Genomic DNA, 27,384 nt, shown 5'->3' with positions numbered 1-27,384 from the left:
TACAATATGGGAGGGGTTTGCATGAGAAAGAGAATACTAGGAGATGGTGATCATTGGGAATTATTTCAGAGGCTGGCTATCACAGATATCATGCTGGGTATTGTTGGAGCAGCCAGGCACAAGTGGGAGCAGACTGCCTGACTTCCCTGAGTTTTGCTTGGTACCTATGGCTCTCAACTTACGTTTAGCATTAGTGGAGAGTGTCTCTTCTACAACAGACATCCTCTCATCACACAAAGACCTTCCAGCAGGAGTGATGGCCCCCATGCTCTGAGACTTTGCTTGGTCCTGCTTACGTTATGTGTGTGACCCCTACCTTGCAGAGAGCCTAAAAGAAGAAAGCCTGGACTTACGATGGACCAGTGTACTAAGAAAAGTCCCTTTCCATTTGCGGCAGCAGGTAAACATATTCCACCTGCGTAATCACTAACTTTTACCAGGTGTTTATCACATTCTCACTTTTTAGATGAAGAAATTGAGGCCCAGAGAGGTTGAGTAACTTGGGGAGGGTAATAACTAACATGTGGTGAAAACAAGATTTGAACCTGCTGAACTTTGTTGTCAGTCCATGATCTCAATCTTTATTCTATATGTACGTCGGGCAGATGTATTTAGCATGAAGCCCAGCATTAGTAAGTATTCAAAAGATGTTATTATGATTATTAATTTTTCTCATTGGAATAAAAGGTAACTTTCTATTATAGATTCAAGAAGCTAAAGGATGGGTACAGTCATTTTAAAAGGTAAACATGTTTTTATTACTCTTTTTTGTTACTTTCACTAACAACCTGAACACTATTCACATGTACAAATTGCCATTTTGATCTCTGTGATCACATACCCACCAATTGCTCAGTGGTGGCTCCAGACTGACGGTGGCTACTATTTGTTTTACTCCTGTTCATAAAGTTTTCATAACCCTAAGTCTTTCTTTCAAACATTAGAGTCCGTTCTAAATCAGAAGCTGCCAATTGTCCTCTTAACTCAACTGTAACCCACACCACTAACCTTCCTTGAGGTGACGGAAAAGAGTATGGCTTCTGCTAGGTTTGAATTTGGCCCTTCATACCAAATGAGCTGTGTGACTTGGGAAAATTACCTAATGTTACCGGGCTGTTGTTTCATCCTTTGTAAAACTGGGCCGTTGGGAGGACTAAATGAGGTAATTTACATAAAGTTTTTAGCACAGTGCTTACCATAGAGTAGGCTCCTAGAGTGAAATGTCATTTTCCTTTTCCTCCTTCAAATAGGGTTTAATTGCTCCAGTCATTGCGGTCCCAGATAATTTTGATTGTGCTAGCTTACCACACCTGAAATGTATCAGATGCTATTTATTTATTTATTATTTATTATTTTTATTTATTTATTTTTTGAGACGGAGTTTCGCTCTTGTTGCCCAGGCTGGAGTGCAATGGCGCGATCTCGGCTCACTGCAACCTCCGCCTCCTGGGTTCAGGCAATTCTCCTGCCTCAGTCTCCTGAGTAGCTGGGATTACAGGCACGCGCCACCATGCCCAGCTAATTTTTTGTATTTTTAGTAGAGACGGGGTTTCACCATGTTGACCAGGATGGTCTCGATCTCTTGATCCACCCGCCTTGGCCTCCCAAAGTGCTGGGATTACAGGCGCGAGCCACCGCACCCAGCCCATCAGATGCTATTTAAATGCATAAGAAAATCGGCCAATAATATCTGTTTATTTTGTATTTTGTAAAAAGCCAAATATATCTCCCGCAAGATAGTCCCTCAAGGCAGGAAATATTTCTTATTCATATTTTTCTATTTCTGTAGTACCTAGCAAAGTGACTGGTAGTATTTAATATGTATTTGCTGACCTAAATTAAAATCAGAGTATTTAGAACAGACTGAAACGAAAAGAAAACAGAAAATCCTTGCAGTGGAAGATGAAGTAAATGGCTTTGGAGAGAGGAGAAATTAATATTTCCATGAAACAAATCATGTGCACTGTATAGATTTTCCTATTACCTATCATTCAATACTCTCCATGAACATTTTAAAATTCAATTAAATGACATTTCAAATATTTAAAGAGATAATGATGACAGAAATAGAGATTCAGCCTTTTAAAAATATTTAATATTTTATTTCATGAGCTTAAGTGATATGAATACCTAGTACTAGAGAAATTATACCATTAATCATATTAATGATTTAATTGGCTTCCCAGAATAAATGTTTCAGCTCTATTGTTGCTTAAAGAGAGAATTATTAGAGAGGAAAAGGATTTTCTTTAGAGGAAGGCAATTTATATTCTCTTTTCAACTACCAGGGACAACAAGATGGGACACTTTCGATCCCGAGTGATATAAGTGGGACAATGGGACTGAAGCACTTTACTTTCTTTGCCCTAGTGTCTAGTTACACCTGAATGACAAAATGTCAACTCTAGATCAACCCCAAACTCAATCATCTGATTTCTCCACGCCTCGCTCTGTCACTTGGCAGCCTGCTGTTGCTGCCTCCTGTTTGGGTGTGCAGTGCTGTGGCTTTTTACACTTTTCTGCTCAATGGTGCTGTTCTTCATTCAGTGGTACATGTCTTGTCAGAGAAATGTCATGCCCGGCTCCTGTGAGCTGTTGAGTGGGAGTGGGGTTTGTCTTACAGCAGAGCCCCTTGATCCCATTTCGGTGTCCTGTGAATGTGTTGGATGACTTCTTCAAGGAGTTGTGTCAGGATGGGTTTGAAAACAGTTAGGCTTTACTAGAACTATCTTTCTTTTCCTTCAGGTGGTGTTGCCAGGTCAGGTCCCCTGTTCCAGTCTCTCCCCTCAGCTGTAGTAATTTGTTTTCCTTTCAAGGGTCTCCCATTTACCTCTGCAATCTGGCTTCCATTGGTGGGGGCTAAAGGATGAGAGGGGCTCAGGGACTGGATGAAGATATCTCTCAGGCACATTACTTAATAATGCTTTTTTCTTAACAGAAGTTTAGGGGTTTGTTTTTAGGCAGAGTCAAAATGTTCCCATATCAAAACAGCCACATCAAGATGTTCTTGGCATCAAAATGACTACGCCAAAGCTGTGTGTCAGCAAACTGACTATTACAAAACGGCATATATCAAAATGGCTGTATCCTACATTGGCACAGGAGTTGCCATAACAGGAATGGTTTCTAGAATGTCAGTACTCTTTATAGCAATGTAAAAAAAGTTGTGTTTCTTTCCACCACCAATGCTTCTACTTTCAACTGGGAGCTAGATTTACCCACAGGGACCCCAAAAGAATGATAAAGAGGTACCATTCCTTACTCCTAGTGATCAATGTCTTCTGCAAAAAAGAATGGGATACAATTTAACAAAGATAATCCTGCTTTCACCACGGAAAATGTGAAACTCCCATACTAATTTTATAATCTTGTCTTTACACTTTGTTCTCATCACAAAGATCTTTTGGAATTATCTACTAACAATCAGCCAACACACTTATGTCAGCACTGAGACAGCCCAGAGCCACATGTTCACTGACTACCATTGCATGCTCAATCACAAGCCTGGAAAAACCCATAACACATGCTCATGCCCTGATCTGATGCCTCTTCAGACACCCAATTAGGATGCAAAATCTTTCCTGAAAGGATTGATGATATAAACCCTTCCTAATCTGTGTTTCCAGGCTAAGAATCCTTCTAGACTGAGGGGATTCTTGCTCTGGGTATACAATATATAGTGGACATGTCTCTCTGTCCCTAACTTAATTGCTGACCAACTCTTCCTTGACTTTCAAGGCACCACACTCTCTTGGCTTCATCCTGCCTCACTGTCCACTCCTTCTCAGTCCTTTTCTGTCTCTTTTTTTCCTACTTGACCTCTGAATGTTGGAGTGCCTCCGTGCTCAGTCTTGGGCCTTCTTCTCTAAGTATAACCCTCTCCTTAAGAAAGCACATTCAATTCTGTGACTTTAAATAGCATCTGTGTGCTGACTACTCCAAATATGTATTTCCAGCCTGCATTAGTCCATTTTCACACTGCTGATAAAAACATACCAGAGACTGAGCAATTTACAAAAGAAAGAGGTTTATTAGACTTATAGTTCCACAAGGCTGTAAGGCCTCACAATCATGCCAGAAGGCAAGGAGGAGCAAGTCGCATCTTACGTAGATGGCAGCAAGCAAAGAGAGAGCTTGAGCAGAGAAACTCCCATTTTTAAAAACCATCAGATCTCATGAGATTCATTCACTATTGCAAGAACAGCATGGGAAAGATCCATCCCCATGATTCAGTCATCTCCCATTGGGTCTCTCCCACAACACATGAGAATTACTGGAGCTACAAGTTGAGGTTTGGGTGGGGACACAGAGCCACACCATATCACAGCGCTAACCTTTCCCCAGGACTCCAGATTCATAATACCAGTATCCCTATTTCAAAGTCCAAGAGACATTTCAAACTTATAGGTCCATAATGGAACACTGACTCAAACCTGTTCTTCTTCTAGTTTTCTTCGTCTTAGCATCAAAATGAACTATATAGTCTCCCAAGTCACACACATAGAAGTTATCCCTGATTTGGTTTTTCACATCCCATATATATAATCCACCAGCAAATATTACTATGAGTTTATCTCCAAAATATATGTTGACTATATCTCCTTTCTTCTCTTTCAAATACCACAACCCGGCCGGGCGCGGTGGCTCACGCTAATAATCCCAGTACTTTGGGAGGCCGAGGCGGGTGGATCACGGGGTCAAGAGATCGAGACCATCCTGGTCAACAAGGTGAAACCCCGTCTCTACTAAAAATACAAAAAGTAGCTGGGCATGGTGGTGCGCGCCTGTAGTCCCAGCTACTCGGGAGGCTGAGGCAGGAGAATTGCTTGAACCCAGAAGGCAGAGATTGCGGTGAGCCAAGATTGTGCCATTGCCCTCCAGCCTGGATAACAACAGCGAAACTCCGTCTCAAAAAAAAATCAAATGCCACAACCCTAGTCCAAGCCACTATCATCTTTTTCCAAGACTATTGCAACAGCCTCTTTTTTTTTTTTTTTTTTGGTCACAATGAATGCATATGCAATAGCCTCTTAATTGGTCTCCTATCCTTTTTTTTTTTTTTTTTTTTTTCAGATCAAGCAAGGCTCAAGGAAGGTATCTCAGACTACCCTGTCAAGAGTACTTCCCTCTACCTACTACTTGGTCTTTATTAACTCACCATGTTGACTTTCTTCATAGAACTTACCATTGTATGTAACTTTTGATTTCCTTCCTATCAACCATGTTTTTCCCTAGAATATAAGCTCTACAAGAGCAGAGAGTTCAACTCTTCTTCTCCATTAGACCTCAGGATTTACTGTAGTGCTCGACTCACAGTAGGCTCCTAAAAAATATTTGCCGGAAGGAATGAACTCAGGTATTTGCAAAAGAGGGAGGGGATCTTGGGGATTATAAAAGTTCAGGCATCATCAATATTTGCTGTTGTTCAGAAGCATTCCATTCAGATTGGCCACATATACATGTATAAATACATGTATTTAAAGGGAATAAGTTGAGACTACTTCAGGCCTAGTTCAGACATAATTCTTAAAAACTACTACTTTTATTGTTCCAACCTGAACACTGGGGTGACAATCCATGTTGCTTAGTATCACCTGGTTCGGACACCAATCATTAACTATAACTAAAAGTGTTTTGTTTCATTTAGAGGTAGAGTCTTGCTCTGTCACCTAGGCTGGAGTGACAATCATAACTCGCTGCAGCCTCAACCTCCTGGGCTCAAGCAATCCTCCTGCCTCAGCCTCCCAAGTAGCTAAGACTACAGGCATTTGCCACCATGCCCAGCTGATTTTTATTTTTATTTTTGTAGAGACAGGAGTCTCAACATGTTGCACAGGCTAGTCCCAAATTCTTGGGTCTAAGCAATTCTCCTGCCTTGGCTTCCCAAAGTGCTAAGATTATGGGCATATGCCACTGTGCCTGGACTCAAAGCATTAATCTTATGACAAAACAAAATATTTAGATAAGAAGAAATAATCACGAGGATTAAAATGATCTAGGTTGAATGTATTAAATAGTAGAAATTATGATTTTGTAAATTGGCACATGAGTTCTTTTTAGGCAAGGATTTGTCTTTATTAAGAATAATATCTTGAGAGATGCCTAAGGGGTGCTAGGTGAGGCTCTGTATGGATTGAGAAAAAAAAAAAAAAACAACCAAAAGATCACAAAATCATATTCTGCAGAGCCAAGAGTAGGAAAAAAAAAACCACAAAATCATTCTGCATAAACAATTACTGGGAGATATGAGAAGAAGAGAGAAGAGGTACCAGAGGAGGCAGAGTGGGAGAGGAGGCTGAGCAAAATGTCAGGAAGCTTACATTTGGGTTGGTGGAAATAGAACAAGGAAATCAAGTTTTCAGTTTTAAATTGGCTGCTAAAGAGTACTGCATATTTGCCATGTAGCCTCCCTATATGGCAAACATTATCTTTGAATTGCCAGGAACAGTCTACCACACACAGCTGCCTCTCATGAATTTGGGATGGGAAATCAAGGAGGAGGAGCTGTAACCCATCCTTGGGTCAGTGCCAAAAGAAGATAAAGGAACAGCTGCAAGATACTGCAGAGTGAAGAATGGTAATTTAGCAGAAGCCAGAAATCAAATCCAGAGGTACCAAGAGAATGGGGAGCCTGGAAGGATCTCAGGCAATTTGGGAGAGCATCAACTTCCCATAAGACATGGGATGAGGTTTCCAGGTGAGTTTATTAAACTGCAAGGTAGTATTTGACTTCACAAATAATCTAAGAGCCATTGGCAACAGGATTCTGCTGATAAATATTAATCACTCCTCACCCTGGTATTAGTGAAAACTCTAGTTAGGAATGATAGGTGCAACAGACAATGTCTGTGTCCTCCCCCTAATAAATCCGCATGTTGAAATTCTATCCCCTAACACGATGGTATTAGATGGTAGTGTCTTTGGGAGTTAATTAGGTCATGAGGGTGGTGCCTTAATGAGTGGAATTAGTGCCCCTATGAAAAGAACCCCAGAGCTCTCTTGCCCTCTTTCTGCCATGTGAGGATTCAATGAGAAGACAGCAGTCTGCAATCCAGAAGAGGACCCTCACCAGAATGCAACCTTGCCAGCACGCTGATCTAGGACTTCTAGCCTCCCAAACTGTGAGAAATGCATTTCATTTTGCATAAGCCATCCAGTCTGTGGTGCTTTGTCACAGCAGCCGCAAATGACTAAAACAACAGGTGGTGTGTGTTTCGATTCCGATCCTCTCCTTTGATCATTCTATCCTGTTTTATTTGTTTCTGTTTTCCCCTGTGGTTCCATACTCCAACGTAGACCATGCTGGCCACAGTGATAGATCACTGGTTTTTTAAAATTATTTTTAGAGTTGGATAGCCAGAGCAATAAAAATTAAATTTATCAAATCTAGGTAGTAAGAGCAGGCTAGTGAAAACTAAAATTTAAATAATAATAGAAAAACCAAAAGTTTTCTGCAAAGAGCATATTCAATTCAATTCAACTAAATCACTTATTCACTGAATTCAACAAATACTCTGTGCCAAATACTCTGCTGGTTCTAGAACTTTGAATATGAAACAATCCAGTTCTTCCTCTGGATGAGTTCACAGTTCAGTGGGGATACAAAAGCAAATACTTATGATACAATGTAGGAAGTGCAAAATATAAGAACGATTATGGCTTTTATGAGATCACTGAAGAGAGAGGCACTTAGTGAAGACTTTAGAAGGGATCAGAGTTAGGAGTGGCTTTTTTTTTTTTCCTTGAGACAGGGTCTCGCCATGTTGCCCAGGCTGAAATCCAGGCTGAAATAAAGTGGTGCAATCACAGCTCACTGTAACCCTGAACCCTTGGGCTCAAGCAATCCTCCTGCCTCATCCTCCCAAAGCACTGGGATTACAGATGTGAGCCACTGTGCCCACCCAGGGGTGGCTTTTTAAAATAAGCTGACAGCTGAGTTGGATCTTTAAGGATGGGAGTAATTAGTCAAGACAGAGATGGGAAAGAAACTAGATTGAGGTTAGGGGTAGGAGAGGGAAATAGAAGCAGAGATGTGGCTTCCAGAAGGAACAGCATAGGCAAAGACACGGAAGGGAAAAAATGCAAAGACTACATAGGAAACTATAAGTTTAGATTTGCTGGAAACAGTTATAAATGTGCTAGAGAAAAGGGTAAAAATTAGATGATGGTGACTCTGAATATCATCTGTAAAAAGTGTAGACCATCGTCTGTGACATGGAAAGGCTAACAGGTTTTGAGGCAGAAAAGTGGCATGGCAAGAGTAGAGCTTTAAATAAATTATTTCAGTGTTTATAGAGAGAACAGTTAGAAAGGGGTTGTAGTTGCACCTGTGGTTATATCTGTATTTAAGGTAGACAAAACAAAGGAAATGTGTTAGCAAATTTTTGTTCTAGACCAAATGAAAGATGAAGAGAGGCCTATCTGAGGTGTGGATAGTGAAGATGGAGAAGTAGGAACAGGTCAAGCAATGTTTAGGAAGTTAAACTCTCAGGGCATGGTAACCAACTAGATTGGTGAGATGAAGGAGACACACTATCAAAGGACTCTCTCTCAGATGACAAGTATGGATAACAGGGTCATGAGCTAAGACTGTGTCAACAGGATGTAAAACTTTTTTTAATGGAGAAGACGATGAATTTCATTCTAAACATGTGAAGTTCTGGGTGCCTTTGGGACAGCCAGAGTAAGCCAGAAAACACTAGAACTGAGGGGAGAGGTCTGGAAGCACAGCACTGGAATTCATCTCTGTACAGATGGTAGTTGAAACATTGAAGATACCTGAGATGTTCACGTAGGGAACATCTGTAGAGTGACAGTCAAGGAGGAGTCCAGGGAGAAGATGAGCCCAAAAGGACGGTAGAAAGGGAATGATCAGAGATGTATAAGAAAAGGAGGAGAGTGGTATTAAAATAAAGAATGTGGCCAGGTGTGGTGGCTCATGCCTGTAATTCCAGCACTTTGGGAGGTCAAGGTGGGCAGATCACCTGAGGTCGGGAGTTCAAGACCAGCCTGACCAACATAGAGAAACCCTGTCTCTACTAAAAATACAAAATTAGCCAGGTATGGTGGTGCACACCTGTAATCCCAGCTATTTGGGAGGCTGAGGCAGGAGAATCGCTTGAACCCAGGAGGTGAAGGTTGCGATAAGCCAAGATCATGCCCTTGCACTCCAGCCGGGACAACAAGAGTGAAACTCCATCTCAAAATAAAATAAAAAATAAAGAATGCATTTTAAGAAGGAAGTGATCAATTGCATCAAATGATTTCAACATGTGTTGTAATATAGGGCTTAGAGGACAATAAATTTTAAAACTTAGATGTCAGTTTATTCTCTTAGACGTCATTTTGAAAGCTGTTGTAATGGAGTTGTAAGGAGCTGAAGAATAAATAGGGAGGCAACTCCCTTGACTATCAAAAGAGGATAATCAAACCGAACAAGGGCAGGACCAGAACAGAAAGTTACTGGCTTGTGTCACATATAAATATAGATATACAAAAACTAAATATTTGCAATTCATTGAAAATACAATATAATCAAAGGGGGTTTCATCCCAGAAGTTAATGATACCTTATTTTTTGAAATCTATTAGTGTAATTCACAATCATATCCTATCATTGGAGGAACTTAAATGATCACCTCAATAACGATAGAAAAACATTCATTTATTTTAAAATATTCTTCTTAGAAAACCAGAAATAGATCAGATCATGCTAAGTATCAAAAACCTATAGCAGATATTGTATTTAATGGTGAAAAAAATGAAAACATTTTCTTCAAAGTCAAAAACAAGACATGATATTATATCCATTCCTCATTGTTCTGGGGGTCCTAAATAATGCAGGAAGATAAGAAATAAAAGCATAGGAATTGAAAAGAAAGAAAAGAAAAAAATCATTATATGCAAATAATATAATTGTCTACAGAGGATATTCAAGACAATCTTTTGTCTCATACTTTTGTCTCATTTTCTCAATACTTATAAGAGAGTTCTTCAGTGTTGACAGACACAAAGTCAGTGTTCAAGAATGAATAGTGTTTTTTGGCTGGGCATTACAGGTTCATGCCTGTAATCCTAGCACTTTGGGAGACCAAGGCAGGTGGATCACTTGAGGTCAGGAGTTCGAGACCAGCCTGGCCAATATGGTGAAACCCCCATCTCTACTAAAAATACAAAAATCAGCTGGGTGTAGCGGTGCCTGCATGCAGTTCCAGCTACTCAGGAGGCTGAAGAGAAGAATCACTTGAACCTGGGAGGCAGAGGTTGCAGTGAGCCGAGACTGTGCCATTGCACTCCAGACTGGGTGTCACAGCAAGACTACATTTCAAAAAACATAATAATCTATAGTGTTTTTCCATATCAGCAACAACCAATTAGAAAATACAATAATACCTAAATTGCTGTCACAAGGAAAGCCATGATATGCCCAGAAACAGATTTAACAAAATATGTCTAAGACTTACATGGAAAAAAATTATGAGACTTTCTCGATGAATACAAAATAGAAGAGGCATGTCATGTTCTTGGAGGGAAACTCAATATTATAACCGGGCAATTCTCCCTAAACATTTTACAATCAGAATCTCAATGGGTACTTTGTGGAATTTGACAGTTGATTACAAAATGCCCATCCAAGAGTTCAGGGCCAAGAATAAGCAAAACAAATTTGAAAAAGGAAAATAAGAATGGGGAGAAATTAAGACAGTATGATATTAGAGCATAAATAAATATAAAATTCAGTGGAACAGAGAGCAACACATAGGAGAGCTTGGTAATAGAACATACAAAGCAGCAGGAAATAGCCGGACTATTCAATAAGTGGAGCTAGGTCAATTAATTATCCATATAGGGAAAATTTAGATCTTTATTTCTCACTATATACATAAATAAATATCAGGTGAATTAAACTCTTCAATGTGAAAGGCAGGATAATAAAGCTTTTAGAATATAGTAGAGGAGAATACATTTATAACTTTGGAGTAGGGAAGGTGATTTTAAGGCATGAAAAACTTAAACCATAAATAAACATAAAGATGATAAACGAGAATTTTCTTCCATCCCTCCCTTCCCCCTCCCTTCTTTTTTCCTCCTTTCCTCTCTTCCCCCCTTCCTACCTTCCTTTCTTCCTTCCTTTTTTTGAGACAGGGTCTCACTCTTCACTCTGTTGCCCAGGCTGGAGTGCAGTGGCATGATCTTAGCTCACTACAACCTCTGCTTTCCATGCTGAAGCCAGCCTTCCACCTCAGCCTCCCTAGTAGGTGGGACTAAAAGGCCCTTGCCACCACTCCAGGCTCATTTTATTTGTATTCTTTTGGATTTTTTTTTTTAATATTAAGAGATGAGATCTTGCCATGTTGCTCAGGCTGGAGTGCAGTGGCTATTCACAGGCATGATCCTACTACTGATCAGCATGGGAGTTTCGACCTGCTCCGTTTCTGACCTCGGCTGGTTCACCCCTCCTTAGGCAACCTGGTGGTCCCGGGAGGTCACCATATTGATGCCGAACTTAGTGCGGACACCCACTTCGGCATAATGCACTACAGCCCAGTACTCCTGGATTTAAGCTATCCTCCAGCCTCAGCCTCTCAAGTAGCTGGGACTACAGACATATGCCACTGAGACCAGGGTTTTTTTTTTTGTATTTTAAATAGAGACAGGGTTTTGCCATGTTGCCCAGGCTGGTCTTGAACTCCTGGCCTCAAGCAATCAGCCCACCTGCCTTGGCCTTCCATAGTGCTGGGATTACAGGCATGAACCACTGCACCCCGCCTAAAATTAATTTCCATATGTGAAAAAAACCATAAACAATATTAAAAGATAAGGCCAGAAGAAAATGTTTGCAATTCAAAAAACTGACAAAAGATTAGAGTACAGAATATACATGGGGAAAACTTTTATAAATCAATAAGGAAAAGGGAAAAATGCAATGTAAAATAATTATCAAAGAATGTAAATTGGCCAGGCACAGTGGCCCATGCCTGTAATCTCAGCACTTTGAGAGGCCAAGGCAGGAGGATTACTTGAGGCCAGAAGTCTGGGACCAGCCTAGTCAACATAGTAAGGCTCCATCTGTACAAAAAATTAAAAATAGCCAGGCACGGTGGTGCACACCTGCAGTCCCAGCTACTTTAGCCAGGCTAAAGTGGGAGGATCACTTGAGCCCAGGAGTTCAAGGTTGTAGTGGGCCATGATTGAGCCACCGCACTCCAGCCTAGGCAACAGAGTAAGACTCAGCCTAAAAAAAAAAAAAAAAAAAAAAAAAAAAAAAAAAAAAAATTAAAAATTAAAATAATGTGAATAGGTAATTCAGAGAAGTAAAACCCAAATTGTCAACAGCATATCAAAAGATGTTTAGCCTCTCTATTAATGAGGAAAATTCAGAATTGACATTGGATTGCTTTTCATATAATATGAGAATGGCAAAATCTAAAATCTAATAATGTGATCTCTTGGCAAGAACATGAAGAAAGAAACTTTTATATCTGCTGATGGAAAAGTAAATTGGTACAATTACTATGAAAAGCAATTTTCCAGCCGGGCGTGGTGGCTCACACCTGTAATCCCAGCACTTTGGGAGGCTGAGGCAGGTGGATCACGAGGTCAAGAGATCGAGACCATCCTGGTCAACATGGTGAAACCCCATCTCTACTAAAAAAAAAAAAAAATACAAAAAATTAGCTGGACATGGCACGTGCCTGTAATCCCAGCTACTCAGGAGGCTGAGGCAGGAGAATTGCCTGAACCCAGGAGGCGGAGGTTGCAGTGAGTCGAGATCGCACCATTGCACTCCAGCCTGGGTAACAAGAATGAAACTGTCTCAAAAAAAAAAAAAGAAAAGCAATTTTCCAATTATTTGTAGAGTTGAATATGTATATTCTCTACACATAGCAATTCAATTTCTGAATATATATCTAGAGAAACACACTTATACATAAGGAGAAGTGCCTTAAGGATGATCACTACTTTATTGTTTGCAATAAAAGTTGGAAACAATCATTTTTGTGGAATATGTAAATTAATGAGTGGATTATATGATACACAATTATACAGCAGTTAAAATGAATGGAATAGAATCACAAGTATCAATGTAGATAAATCATGAAATAATGCTGAATGCAAAAGGTAAAGTCTAGGATATGTGTATATATAAATTTTATAAAGATACAAAACAATTTTATCTCTTTTTTTAAAGATCTGAAGAAAAATAGTGACTGGGAGGTGGAAGTAGTGAAGATAAGAGTATTATCTACCCTTTGGAAAGGTTCAGATAGAGAAAGGAAGAAAGATTGGATAGTGGCTTGAGGAAGATTCTGGGTTGGAAGGCACACCCCAACACTTTTATTATGATAATTTTTTTTTTTTTTTTTTTTTTTGAGATGGAGTAGCTGGGATTATAAGAATGAGCCTGCATGCCCAGCTATGACAATTTTTTTTTTTTTTGAGACGGAGTTTCGCTGTTGTTACCCAGACTGGAGTGCAATGGCACGATCTCGGCTCACTGCAACCTCCGCCCTCTGGGTTCAAGCAATTCTCCTGCCTCACCCTCCCGAGTAGCTGGGATTACAGGCACGTGCCACCATGCCCAGCTAATTTTTGTATTTTTAGTAGAGACGGGGTTTCACCTCGTTGACCAGGATGGTCTTGATCTCTTGACCTCGTGATCCACCCACCTCGGCCTCCCAAAGTGCTGGGATTATAGGCGTGAGCCACCACGCCCAGCCGAAAATTTTTAAATACACAGAAAAGTTGAAAGAACTCTACAGCGAAAACTCATTTACCCACCACCTAGATTCCACAAAGAGCATTTTGTCTTATTTGGTTTATTCTACATTTATCCATCCAATCAATCCAGCGTATTTTTATTAGATGCATTTCAAAGAAAGCTATAGACATCAGTGCACTTCATTAGTCAGTAGCTTTTTTGTTTTGTTTTGTTCTGTTTTTTTTTGACACCAGAGTCTTACTCTGTCACCGAGGCTGGAGTGCAGTGGCATGATCTTGGTTTACTGCAACCTCTACCCCCCAGGTTCAAGTGATTTTCCTGTCTCAGCCTCCTTGAGTAACTGGGATTACAGGCACCTGTCACCACGCCCAGCCATTTTTGTATTTTTAGTAGAGATGGTTCAAACAATTCTCCTGCCTCAGTCTACCTGAGTAGCTGGGATTACAGGCCTGTCACCATGCCCAGCAATTTTTGTATTTTTAGTAGAAATGGGGATTCACCATGTTAGCCAGGCTGGTCTTGAACTCCTGACCTCAAGTGATCCACCCACCTTAGCCTCTCAAAGTGCTGTGATTACAGGCATAAGCCACTGTGCCCAGCCAACTTTTTGATTAGATGGGAGAGATGAACACATGAATTGAAAGGAGTCAGTGTTTAGGGTGTCGTTGAAGGAAAAAAGAGAAAGTAATTGCTTAACCCCTAAAAGAGGTGGGAGTGTCTGGCCTTTGAAAAAGAGGAGGGGCCTCTCACTCCCTGAGCCTGAAAGAAAAGACTAGAGGGATGGGGATGTTGAAGAAGATCTTACTTATTGCCCTCATTTTTTCTCCTTGAAATAGGAGGTAGAAACATTTGTTGAGAATGAGAGTTGGGAGTTGACCAGGTCTTGAGGAGGGAAGACAAAGATTAGGTATATTCACTGAGCAGAATGGGAGAGGGAATTGATCAAAGACAAGCTAAGGGGTTGGTGGAATCTCTAAGGGCCCAGTCGGGCTTGAATCTGTAGCAGCAGAAGACTCTAGGTTATGGCGTTTTCTCCAGGCCTCAACTGTTTGAGAAGGATGATATGGTTTGGCTCTGTGTTCCCACCCAAATCTCATCTCAAATTGTAATCTCCACTTGTTGAGGGAGGGACACGGTAGGAGGTGATTGGATCATGGGGGTGGTTCCCCCCATGCTGTTCTTGTGATAGTGAGGGAGTTCTCACAAGATCTTATGGTTTAAAAGTGGTAGTTTCCTCTTCACTCTCTCTTTCTCTCTCCTACCATCATGTAAGATATGCCTTGCTTACCCTTCACCTTTTGCCATGATTGTACGTCTCCTGAGGCCTCCCTAGGCAAGTGGAATTATATGTCAATTAAACCTCTTTTCTTTATAAATTATCCAGTCTCAGGTAATCTTTTTTTTTTTTTTTTTTTTTTTGAGACAGAGTCTTACTCTGTCATCAGGCAGGAGTGCAGTGGCATGATCTTGGCTCACTGCAACCTCCACCTCCTGGATTCAAGCAATTGTCCTGCCTCAGCCTCCCGAGTAGCTGGGACTACAGGGTCATGCCACCACACCCAGCTAATTTTTGTATTTTTAGTAGAGATGGGGTTTCACCATGTTGGCCAGGATGGTCTCCATCTCTTCTTGATCTCTTGACCCTGTGATCACCCACCTCAGCCTCCCAAAGTGCTGGGATTACAGGTGTGTGCCACTACGCCCAGCCAAGTAGTATCTTTATAGCAGTGTGAGAACAGACTAAAACAAAGGAGGAGCAGAAAAAACAGACTGTGAGTCTGATCTAGAGTTGATGCAGTCGTGCGGGTGGGGTGGGGTGGGGGTGGTGTGCGCAAGGGAACAGAAGGGACTAGTGTTTTTATTTTATTTTATTTCATTTTAAGACAGGGTCTTGCTGTGTCACCCAGGCTGGAGTGAAGTGGTGCAATCTCAGCCTACTGCAACCTCCACCTTCAGGCTCAAGCAATTTTCATGCCTCAGCTTCCAAAATAGCTGGGATTACAGGCGTGTGTACCATGCCTGGCTAATTTTTCTATTTTTAGTAGAGACGGGTTTTACCATGTTGGCCAGGCTTGTCTCAAACTCTTGAACTCAAGTGATCAACCGGCCTCAGTCTCCCAAAGTGCTGGGATTACAGGCATGAGCCACTACTCCTGGCCTGGGACTAGTGTATTTGAGATGATCAATCATTAGTCCCAGGCAGAGCATGAAAAGATAGTCTAGGAAAGGCTGATTGACTGGAATAAAATGAAGGGATCTACAGAGTAGAGTTCTCATGAAATGGAAAACCAACCCTTCTGTTGAGCCACAAACCTTGAGAGAGCCCTGGCCTCACTAGGCTCATTGCTTCAGCTCCAGACATAGATAGCTTTGATTAGAACAAGGTCCTTGTGGGCTTTCCAAAAATTTTGTGACAGCCTTCACAGTGAGCCAAAGTATAATATTTGAAGCCCATCTCTCCCTCATTCCTCTAATCTCCTGTCATTAACTGAATGGGCAATGCTACTAAGTCACCTGTGCTTTCTATTACCTTCATCCCCTTAACGAATGGTTCAGTACTTTCTCCTATCTGCCTATCACTATGAAAAGCCTCTTTCTCATGTCTTATGACTATCATTACAAACCCCTTAATCATCCTTTGCACTGAGCCACTTGGAACCATTATTCTATTATAAATAAGATATTCTACATTCTTAATATTTTTTCTTCGAAGTGTCTTGTCTTGAATTGAGGGACCCACTTCAAGGCTAGGATTTGCCTGGCAACGTCCTCTAGTTGAGGCTGTTCATTCTCCCATACACTTTATTCTGTTGTGCTGTAGAGGGAGTTGGGATGCAAGGGTTAGCATCCAGCTGACTGTTCATTGCTACTTCCAGACCACCACTCTTTAACTCTCAGGTAAATGCTCATTCTTTTTTTAATTGTTCCCTCTACCCTCTCTTTCTCTTTGCCACTAACCAACCTCCTGGTTGGTTTCCTTCATTCTCCAAAAATTTGGGGACTTAACTCACAGTTTTTCTCTTTATCCCACCTCCTAATACTATCCTAGGAGTTGGTGTTAGCAACTGTTCACTAACTTAGCTTTCTAATTTTTGTACCTTCTTAACCCTTCTAACCTTCTCCTCCAATCTACTTTAGTCATCCACCACTCAGTACCACATTTTGTATCCTGTCATCACTCAGACACTACACCTTAGCAGTCTTAGCTTTTGATAATCCACTTTCTGATTACTTGCTTCTAATCTTCCAGCTCCTCTCTCATTATCTTGCTAACAATTTCTTGTTACAAACGAATGGAAAAATGACCAAAAAAACTTTCCAGGTTTCTTATTTCTCAATACTAATGATTAACCATGATCAACACTAGGGAGAGACCATCTTCATTCATATTTAGATGACAGCTTACAAAAGATACATTTTGGATACTTTTTGTCTTTATCCACAACTCTGAAATAGGCTTTAGCTCTTATAACCAATGTCTTGACATCTTTAAGATATGAGAGAAAAAAATTAAAATGGTTGTGTAGCCTCCACATACCAACAAATTATAATATTTCTCTCAGAGTAATAGGAGGACAGTGGAATAATTTTTAAAAATCTCTTCTTTAGAATCAGATTAGTTTTGATTTTTAAATTATATGTTTTGAGGACTCATTAGAGCAACCAAGCTAAGGAAGTGACCATTGTCTTTGGCTAGGGTTACCTAACTTGGTGTCTCTATAGTTAATAGAAAAACACAGAAATTAATTTGCTAAAGATTATCCTCTTCATAGATAGCATTTGTTAATATATGGTTGGCTTGGGATATTCCAAGAAGACCTGGATTACTCAACAGATATGGTGTTTAGGGCACTGGCAAACTAGGAATACACAAAAACATATACAAAACTTTTAAGGGTTTGATATTTGCCTTTTGTCAAACAAATTCTGCAGTGGTTATCACTGAAAAAAGAAATCAAAACTTTGTTGCTCTTCTTAACACTTTGCAAAAATATTTTAGGTGAGGTAAGGCACCTTATTATTTTCAGCGCTTAGGACCGCTAAGGTTTTAATTAGACCCTAATGTCAGGGGCCATTGTGATTCCATATGAATATTTTTATTTTTTTCGCATTCCTGTAGTTGAATGCTGAAATGAAGTAATGATTTTGGAGGAGTTTTTCCAAGCAGATATGAAAAACTAGTAGATGTCTGTTTGTCTCTGGCCTGTTCCACTGTTTTTCCAAATAATATTGTCACTGGTAAGTACAAACAGTGACCACCTCTTAGAGGACATGGGCCAGATATAAAAGGGTACTCACAAAACCCAAGAAGATTCCAAAGCCTTTCTTTGGTCCTAATAACTCCCTAAGATCATGCAGTTTCTAATTGCTGTGAAGAGAATCAGTGCTCCTTAAATTCTCCTCATTAACCTCAGTTTCCCCATTAGATTATTCACTTCCTTTCTACCTGAACTGCTTCCAAACTTGACTCATGCCACAGTTTTGGTTTCTATCTAACTTCTTTCTACCCAGAATGCTGTGGAATGAATGGCAGCCACCCAACCACTTGAGGCTTGCTGTCCTATACTCCTGAACAAAGAGACTGGGAAAGTAGAGAAATATTTTCTTTTAAAGACAAACCCCTTCTAGGGAGTAGAAAATATAATTTTCTATGATTGCATTAGATTCTGCTTAAGACTCAGGATGCAGGATGCAGGATGCTATCGTGATGAGGGACAGACAAGGTTGAAAAGGGGAACATACTGAGCAATGAGGAACAGCTGAGAGCTACAAAGATAGGTCTGTGCTCATATATAAATAGAAATGTTGCTGCTACCCTGATGAATCAGACCAGATGTTTCTCTGATGTCTCTGTTTGGTCCTTTGGTTAAAAAAAATAAGTATAATTTTGCTAAAATTATATGTGGGGCCAGGAATATGGCACAAATGCTTTAAGCTTAAATAATACGTAAAAGAATAAAATGACTTTGCTGAGAAAACCTTTAATAACAAGAAAAATATCTATTTAAAGGACAAAAAAGGATGGAAAGGAATAGATCTTTTGATGGGGCTAATGAATTGAGATTTCAGGAGATGTGAATTCTAATCTTTCCTCTGTCATTAGTTTTGTGACCCCAGTCATGTAATTTTCCTGGGCTTAGGAATGTTTATTTTTAAAACGGGGAGGGGCAGGAGAGAAAATGAGAGTTGTATGATTGGACTCATTAAACAAACATTTTAATGAGTCCAATCACATCTTTTGCAGCCCCAAACATCTATGAACAAACCCAGGCTTTCCTTTATGCCTTTAGTATAATTTCTTGTTTCTTGGCTTCTGGTTTCATTGAGGGTTAATTTATGAAAGACACTGTGGGTGATAAACATGAATAAAACAAGGTTTCTGTCCTCAAGGTGCTTATAACCTAACAGTAGATAGTAAGAGTTATACAAAGGACTATACCATAATATATACTTGAATTGGTTCCGGAAGACAGACAGAAAGAAATGCTACCAGAACTCAAAGGAGGCTGAGTTAATTGCCATCTTGGAGAATAGGGAATGACTTGATGGAGGAGGACAGCGGTATTTGATGGGGATCCTTGAACATCCCATTCCAGGTGGAAGAAACAAGCAGAGGCAAGGGGCAAGGAAAGTGCTGGATGTATTTGCAGAACAGAGAGCCTACTGGGTTGGCTGAGCACATGCAATGAGTGAGGCAGTGACAATGGTTAGGGACCATGTTTGGAAGGTCCTTTTAAGCTCTGTAAAGCATGTATTTTACTTAGTAGGCAACAAGGAGCTATTTTTTTTTGAGCTTGGATGTGGTTTGATCTGAACTGTGCTGTAGAATAATTCACCTACAACAGAAGCAGGAAGTACTGGAGGTGGAAAGGTGTCAGGGGAAGGAGAACAGCTAACAAGCTAATGCAATAATCCTGGTGAAAGCTAACTAGGTCTGAGCCAGGATGGTGTCAATACAAATGCAAAGAAGGGCTTGGATTTTTGCAACCTAGGAGGGTGGAGAGGACTCAAAGGTAACTCCATGTATAAGCAAGTTTGAGGCAGAACCCAGTAGTTTTACTAAATTAAAAAGGCAATTCAAGAAGGCAAGGGTGTTTGGGCAAGGGGTAAGGAAAACATGAAGATGTCACTTCCCATTCATTGAGTCGGAAGTCCAGGAAACATATTCTTGGTGGAGGTGTTCAACATTTACAAACTCCTGAAAGGACCTTAGTACTGTGGATAAGGCTGGAGATGAGTTTCTCAAAGTCGATATTATCCAAGTGACAGCTGAAATCACAGAAGTGGGTAGATCACCAGGGAATTAGGGAGTGAGGTGAGAGGAAGACAGATGGCAGAATCTTGGGAAATGTCTGAATTCTTCCTTATGATAGACTGGGCGTAGTCAGTGTTACAGAATATAATCAGGAGAGTGCATGAATGTGTCTAAAGGGAGAGGGAATAGTGAAAGGGTGGAGCTGGTGATCCACAGTTTAAAAATTGCATTTCTGTTTTAAGGATTAGCTGCTTAGAGGTGGTGCCTACATAGTCTAGAAGGGACTGGCTATAAGAAAATAGCTGGCTGGGCTTGGTGGCTCACTCCTGTAATCCCAGCATTTTGGGAAGTCAAGGAAGGTGGATCACTTGAGCCCAGGAGTTCAAGACCAGCCTGGGCAACATGAGGCAACCCCATCTCTATAAAAAATGCACAATTAGCCAGGTGGGTGGTGGTGCACACCTGTAGTCCCAGCTACTTGGGAGGCTGAGATGGGAGAATTGCTTGAGCCTGGGAGGTGGAGGTTGCAATGAGCCAAGATCATGCTATTGCACTCCAGCCTGATCAACAGAGCAAGACCCTGCCTTAAGAGGAAAAAAAAAGGGAAAGAAAATAGTTAATAGTATTGGTGAAGAGGGAACCTCGTGTATATATGTGTGTGTGTGTGTGTGTGTGTGTGTGTGTGTGTGTGTGTGTTAACAAGCGAATGAAAAAGAAAACTGGACACATACTTGGTCCTCAGGTTGTGACATCCAAGATCCCAAACTCTCATCTCTCCTTAATATTGATTATTGGTAATGTATACTTTTCTCTTTATTATTGGCAATGTGTATTTAGAACCAAAGGCCTCTTTCTGTCTTTTAGAAATCTCAGACTCGTGCCAGCATTTTAGACCTAGGAAAACTATTATTTCTTCTCCTCCATAGTTACCCAATTTTTAGTTCTCACTTGTCTGGGGACTTGGGTTTGATTCTCGATGTTATAAATTCCAATGACAGTAAATATGTAGATCACCTTTGGGAGCTTAGTGTTCAAAGCTATAGAACCTGGAGGAAAGAGGAGGGGAGGGGAGAAGGCAGGCAGGGGAGTTAAACTTTAGCTTTCTTGTAGTTCACACATAAAGAACTGTTTGCAAACCACAGTGTTAACTAAGACTTCATCAGCCAAGGATTTATCTTCACATTAAAATCTTCGTTTACACCGGGGAGATACCACTGGTATAAATTTAAGTAGGATTAACTGCCTCCCAGCAATGCCAACTGGTTTACAACTTTTTTTTCCTTTAATATTTTTCTTACATATAATTTGCAAAAACCATGAAATATCTAGGTTCCACAAATGCCAGAACAGCTCTACCCACCAAAGAAAAACACTCTTCAGCAATCCAGATCCATTAATGAAATTAAAAATTAGAAGAGGTGAATTTTAATCTCAGCCTACTAAGTAGCCATGTTTGGGTAGGTTGCTTAATAAAATTCTACGCTTAAATTTTTAAAATTTCCAAATGGTGATTTAAAAATACTGGTTCTACTTATCTCACAGAATTATTGTTCAGGTTGTGAAAGTATTTTCCTTCTTTCTTTTCTTTTCTTTTCTTTTTTTTTTGAGACAGGGTCTCATGCTGTTGCCCAGGCTGGAATACAGTGATGCAATTATGGTTCACAGTAGTCTCAAACTCCTGGGCTCAAGTGATTCTCCTGCCTAGAGATTTGGAAAGGGGGGTCTCACTAGGTTGTCCAGGCTGGTCACAAACTCCTGGGGCTCAAGTGATCCTCCTGCCTCAGCCTCCAAAAACGCTAGGATTATATGTGTGAGCCACCATGTCTGGTCTGTGAAAGTATTTTATTTTTAAGTTATGAACATTAGATAAATTCCAGATATACTATTATTAGGCAATTAGATAATGACCTGCTGCTAGTCTGGGGTCAGGATAGGGGGGTGAAGCAGGGACCAGTATCTGAGGGTTTGGATAAAAAAAGTAGGACTATTCAAGATGGATTAAAGACTTAAATGTAAAACCCCAAACCATAAAACCTTAGAAGAAAACCTAGGCAATACCATTTAGGACACAGGCATGGGCAAAGATTTCATGACTAAAATACCAGAAGCAGTTGCAACAAAAGCCAGAATTGACAAATGGGATCTAATTAAACTAAAGAGCTTCTGCACAGCAAAAGAAACTATCATCAGAGTGAACAGGTAACCTACAGAATGGGAGGAAGGTTTTGTAATCTACCCATCTGACAAAGTTCTAATATTCAGAATCTACAAGGAATTTAGACAAATTTACAAGACAAAAAAATCCCATCAAAAAGTGGGCGAAGGATATGAACAGCCACTTCTCAAAAGAAGACATTTATGCAGCCAACAAACATATGAAAAAATCTCAACAACACCGGTCAGTAGACAAGTGCAAATCAAAACCACAATGATACACCATCTCATGCCAGTGAGAATGGGGATTATTAAAAGTCAGGAAACAACAGATTCTGCTGAGGCTGTGGAGAAATAGGAACACTAGTGGGAGTGTAAATTAGTTCAACCACTGTGGAAGACAGTGTGGTGATTCCTTAAATATCTAGAACCAGAAATACCATTAGACCGAGCAATCCCATTTTTGGGTATAATCCAAAAGGACTATAAATCATTCTACTATAAAGACACATGTACATATATGTTTGCTATAGCACTATTTATAATGGCAAAGACTTGGAACCAACCCAAATGCCCGTTGATGATAGACTGGATAAAGAAAATGTGGCACATATACACCATGGAATACTATGCAGCCATAAAAATAATGAGTTTATGTCCTTTGCAGGGACACGGATGAAGCTGGAAGCCATCATTCTCAGCAAACTAACACAGGAACAGAAAACCAAACACCACACGTTCTCACTTATAAGTGGGAGTTGAACAATGAGAACACATGAACATAGGGAGAGAACATCACACACTGGGACCTGTTGAGGGGTGGGGGGAAAGGGAGGGAGAACTTCGGACAAATACCTAATGTATGTGGGACTTAAAACCTAGACGACGGGTTGACAAGTGCAGCAAACCACCATGGCACATGTATACCCATGTAAAAAACATGCACATTTTGCATATGCATCCCAGAACTTGAAAAAAAAAAAAGCAGGATTACTGGAGGTTGGCAGAGGCCTTTTCTTGAGCTCAAGAATGAATGATGCCACTGAGGGAACAAATGTGTAAATAAATTCTGGAAATGTTTCTCCCACCACTTGTAATGCTCTTTTTAAGATAATTGGTTGGGTAAATAAATTCCTTATACATTGACTAGTAAAGAGATACTCAGCTTTGCACATCTGATGCCATATTCACTTTCTCTCTAACTTATGTTACCATGGCTTTAATTTAGTGTAAATAAAAATGCTCTAGGTCTGCTCAGTGCTGAGCCCTGCAATCTCCTGGCTTCATAATCTCTAATGCACTAAAGCACACACTATTGTTTACACGTGGAAGACTGACTTTGCAGCCAGTCTAGTAAGCAAGCAAGCAGGATCCTAGATACTAAAAATGACCATTCCAATAAACCATCATGCCACAGATAAACAAGCTTAATCACAAAAGGTGCTTGAGGGAACAAAGTTGAAGTAATATCCATTGAGTCATTGTGGAACTATCTGTAATTGTGGTTGACTTGCCAGGTAACCTGGGTTTCCCTCAGTTTTCTCACCTGTTAAAACAACAGGCAGAACAAGGTTATCTCTAGAAACTTCTTGCTTTGAAATACTATTACTCTAAATAAGAGTTTGGAGAAACTCACAAAATACATCCTCATTAACTCCCAAACAATATACTGGGACACCACAAAACCAGAAAACTAACAGGTCCCCTTGCAGACCAGTCTCTGTGCAAAGTAGGGAGGTGGGGGGGGGGACGACTAAAGACCCCCCCTTCCCGCCGCCACTAAAGGTATTAAAAATAGCAACATGTAGTTACAAAAAATCTACATTAGGTAGCCACATTCAAGAAACACTGTTGGAGATCTACTAAGTCCAAGAAACGGTTTAAGTTATTATTCTTCAATTTTGAAATTATTATTGTTATCTTGTCAGCAATTTCTTAAATCTAAACTGGTGAACCTCGCCTTGGGTGGACATAAAAGTAAAACCATGGCCAAGGAGGAAAACAGTGTGCAAATAAACCAAAAATAAAATGCATGTGACATCATTAAAGGACAAAAGCCAATACATTGCACAAAGATCAAAGACAAAACAGAAACATGTTTGGTTAATACTGGGCTTTTGAGCATTTCACGTGCCTGAGAGGCCCGTTCATCCATCTACACCACACTTCTTCACCATGCTGCTGTAAACCAATGACAAGTCCAGCTTCAGCGCGGACAGGGCGCGGAGGGCGGACCCTGTGCATATCCCAGAATCCCAGACCCACTACCACTCCACTCTGGGAAGGAAAAAGGCCTTTCCCCTTGGGTGACTGTAAGATAAAGCAGCTTCTTCGATCTCTTCGTCCAATAAGAAAGAAACATTGGCCCATAAAGAAAGAAACAAACAGGAAAGGTGTGATAATTAAGGGAAGCTACTTTCTTTTCTGTTTAAATTTCCCGCACCCCTTTTCCTCCCCGCCTTCTCAAACGGTCTTTACTTCGAGCAACAGAGACCGGGACCGCTCAATACCCGGGCTCCCGGGGAGGGTATTTGGAAAGTAGGCGGGACAAGCCGGATGAATAATTCGGTGTCCGATTTTTCCTGTCTTCGGCGCAGTCCCTCCCCCGCTTCGTTACTCGAGTGCACACGCGGCCGGGCTCTCGGTCCTCGATTGCTTCACCCTATCACCCTGGGATGCCGCCTGCCGCCGCCACCGCCACCGCCACCGCCGCGGCTGCCGGGCTTGTGGGATCCGCCGCGGAGCCGGAGTCAGAGCTGCGGCCGGAGAGTTAGGGGGCGGGCCGGCTCATTCCAGAAGTGGGGGCTGAGGACTGGCGGGCTAGAACCCTGGGCCACCGCCCCCTACCCTTCCTCAGGCTGAGGGAACGGGCACTCGGAGCTTCTGAGGCGGCGGCGGCGGCGGGAGCCGGTCAGAGGGGGCGGCCCCTGGCGGCGACGCCCCCAAGCCCAGTCCGGCCCGGCCCCGCTCCATCCCCAGCCCGAGCCTGGTCCGACCGCTAGAGACGCCGGCGGGGCTGAAGAAGGCGGCTCCGAGGGGGCGGGAGGGCCAGCCTCACCTCCCGGGTTCTTGTGCTTCCTCTCCCGGGAGGGACCCACACACACCTGAGCTCGGACCCACCCCTGGTCGGGGTCACACTGTATCCTCCTCCCGGCCTGGGTCCCGCCCGCTGGCTTCAGGTGGGCTGCAGCGCCTGAGCCTCGGGCAGTGGGCGACGCGGAAGGAGGTGAGAAGCGTCCGCCCCGGCTGCGGCTCGGGTCCCTGCCTTCGCTGCGCGCTCTCCTCCTCCCCTTCTCGCAGGCAGGGCGCGGACCAGCGCGCCCGCCCGCCCCGCTGTTGCCGCCTCGTCTCCGCCGGGGCACCATGGAGCTCTCTCCGTCGTCCGGAGGAGCCGCGGAGGCGCTGTCCTGGCCGGAGATGTTCCCGGCGCTGGAGTCCGACTCGCCGCTGCCCCCGGAGGAACTGGACGCGGTTGTCCCAGTCAGTGGAGCCGTGGCCGGTGGCATGTTGGATCGGATCCTTCTGGAGTCCGTGTGCCAGCAACAGAGCTGGGTCCGGGTGTACGGTAAGGACCGCAGGCCGTCTTAGAGGCTGGTGTTTCCTATTTTTGCTTGGGTTGAAATTAATTTCGTAAGTCTCAGGCTCGTTCCCAGTCCTAATCCATGCTGGGTCAGTTTCCCACATCCATTTTTGTTCTGGGTATGCATTTCTGACAAGTTTCTTCAGACTACCACTTGGGTAGTAATGTAACTCAGTATGGTCTTTAGACCTCTTCAGACACCTGCAGTAAGTTTAATGCGGGAGTTGGGCTATCCAAGGCATAATTCTTAGGCGATTACTTCAAGAGAACTGCCAGGCAATCAGTCTTCAGGAAGATACGATGGAAAACACCATGAAACCAAGTGAATGGGTTTTCGTCTTTCTCTTGTTGAGTGAGGCAAGACTGGAAACCAAGATATTACGAAAAAGCAGAGGATAAGCTAATGAATGAAAAAAAAATCCAAACTATGTATTGGTGGGAGCAGACTAATCTATAACCTCTTTCTGAACAGTCTCGCTAAAAGCAACCACTTATTCCAAAGGATGTGGATTGTTTCAGATTGCACTATTGTTTCTGAGTCTCGTTGTAAAGTGACTGGGTTGCCACTCAGCAGGTTAAAAGTGATGAACACACTAAAACTTTCCCTTTCTGCATTCCTGGTAACCACCTCTTTAATTAAAACTGAATGATGAGATTCTTTTAGGGTGAGCCTTGTGGCAGCACTAAAACCATGCTGGTTATGAAAACTCATAGCTTAAGGATTTATAGCCTGCATTCAGGACTGAGCTGTAGCTTTCCAAAATATTGAAATGGCAAGATGTTTATCGCCTAACTCACGTGACTACAAAAGACATTAGTAATGTGGCTGAGTATAAGATGGCAAATTTGAAGCACCTGGGATCAAACACAATGTTAAGATGTTATCCTGCGGTCATGTGCATCTAAGCCTGTAGTGATCAAGTACATTATGGTTTTTTTGTTTTTTTTTTTTCTGTTAGAAGATCATAGAACTAGGAGTCTAGAGATCTAAGTTCTTGCCTCAGTTCTACCTCTAAATGACTGTGTGATTTGGGGCAGATCGAAGTCACATTTTTGGACTGTGATTCCTCATCTGTAAAGTGAGTGGATTGGATTAAATAATCACTAGAGGCCTTTTTAATCATAAAAATCCAGCAATTCTTCTAATAACCAGTTCTTAAGGATTTATTTATGTTACACTTTGTGTTTTGCTGGGTGTTTCTTGATGTTACTCTACTTACCGGAAGACTTAAAGGAATGGGAGGACGCAAGGTCACCCAGTTTGTTCTTAGCAAATTAGATTAAAAACTTTGGTGCCTGATTTTCTGTCTGCCTGCTAATCCCATTTAGCTGGTCGTTTATAACGAAGGTTGATGAGAATCTGAAAGTGCCTATGAATTAGAGTACATTGTAGTTATAACGTTTTCCCATTCTGTCATCTTCCTATCCTTACACATTTCTTTGGCATGCGGTTTTTTTTGCGTGATGTTAGAAATAGGGCCATGCTATTCTAAGAATATATGATAATTCGGTATTTCAGTGTTCAAAACTCTCTGGGTTCTCTGGACCTAGTGTTAACTATCATTCTTTGTTTGTAAGGACATAAAAGTCTATAAATATATGTTGTTTTGTAGTCCATTCCTAGGGCTTGATTTGTGAAATACCTATTGTATAGTGTGTGTGTGTGTGTGTG

General features: G+C 41.5%; 1 protein-coding gene across 4 annotated transcripts in view; it reads left to right on the top strand.

The window, feature by feature from the left end:
• The first annotated feature begins 24,804 nt into the window (after nt 1-24,804).
• Nucleotides 24,805-27,384, top strand: part of RASAL2 (RAS protein activator like 2) — a 385,295-nt gene continuing 382,715 nt past the window's right edge. For all 4 annotated transcript variants that reach the window (XM_002760332.6, XM_008984955.5, XM_008984954.5 and 1 more), the window contains exon 1: nt 24,805-25,697. In XM_002760332.6, the coding sequence (XP_002760378.3) occupies nt 25,496-25,697 (202 nt within the window). In that variant the 5' untranslated portion in view covers nt 24,805-25,495. The remainder of the gene's footprint in view (nt 25,698-27,384) is intronic.

This window comes from Callithrix jacchus, chromosome 18 (assembly GCF_049354715.1).
Source record: "Callithrix jacchus isolate 240 chromosome 18, calJac240_pri, whole genome shotgun sequence".
Classification (NCBI taxonomy): Eukaryota; Metazoa; Chordata; class Mammalia; order Primates; family Cebidae; genus Callithrix; species Callithrix jacchus.
Note: the sequence above shows the minus strand (reverse complement) of the source record. Positions and strands in the feature narration are given on the sequence as shown.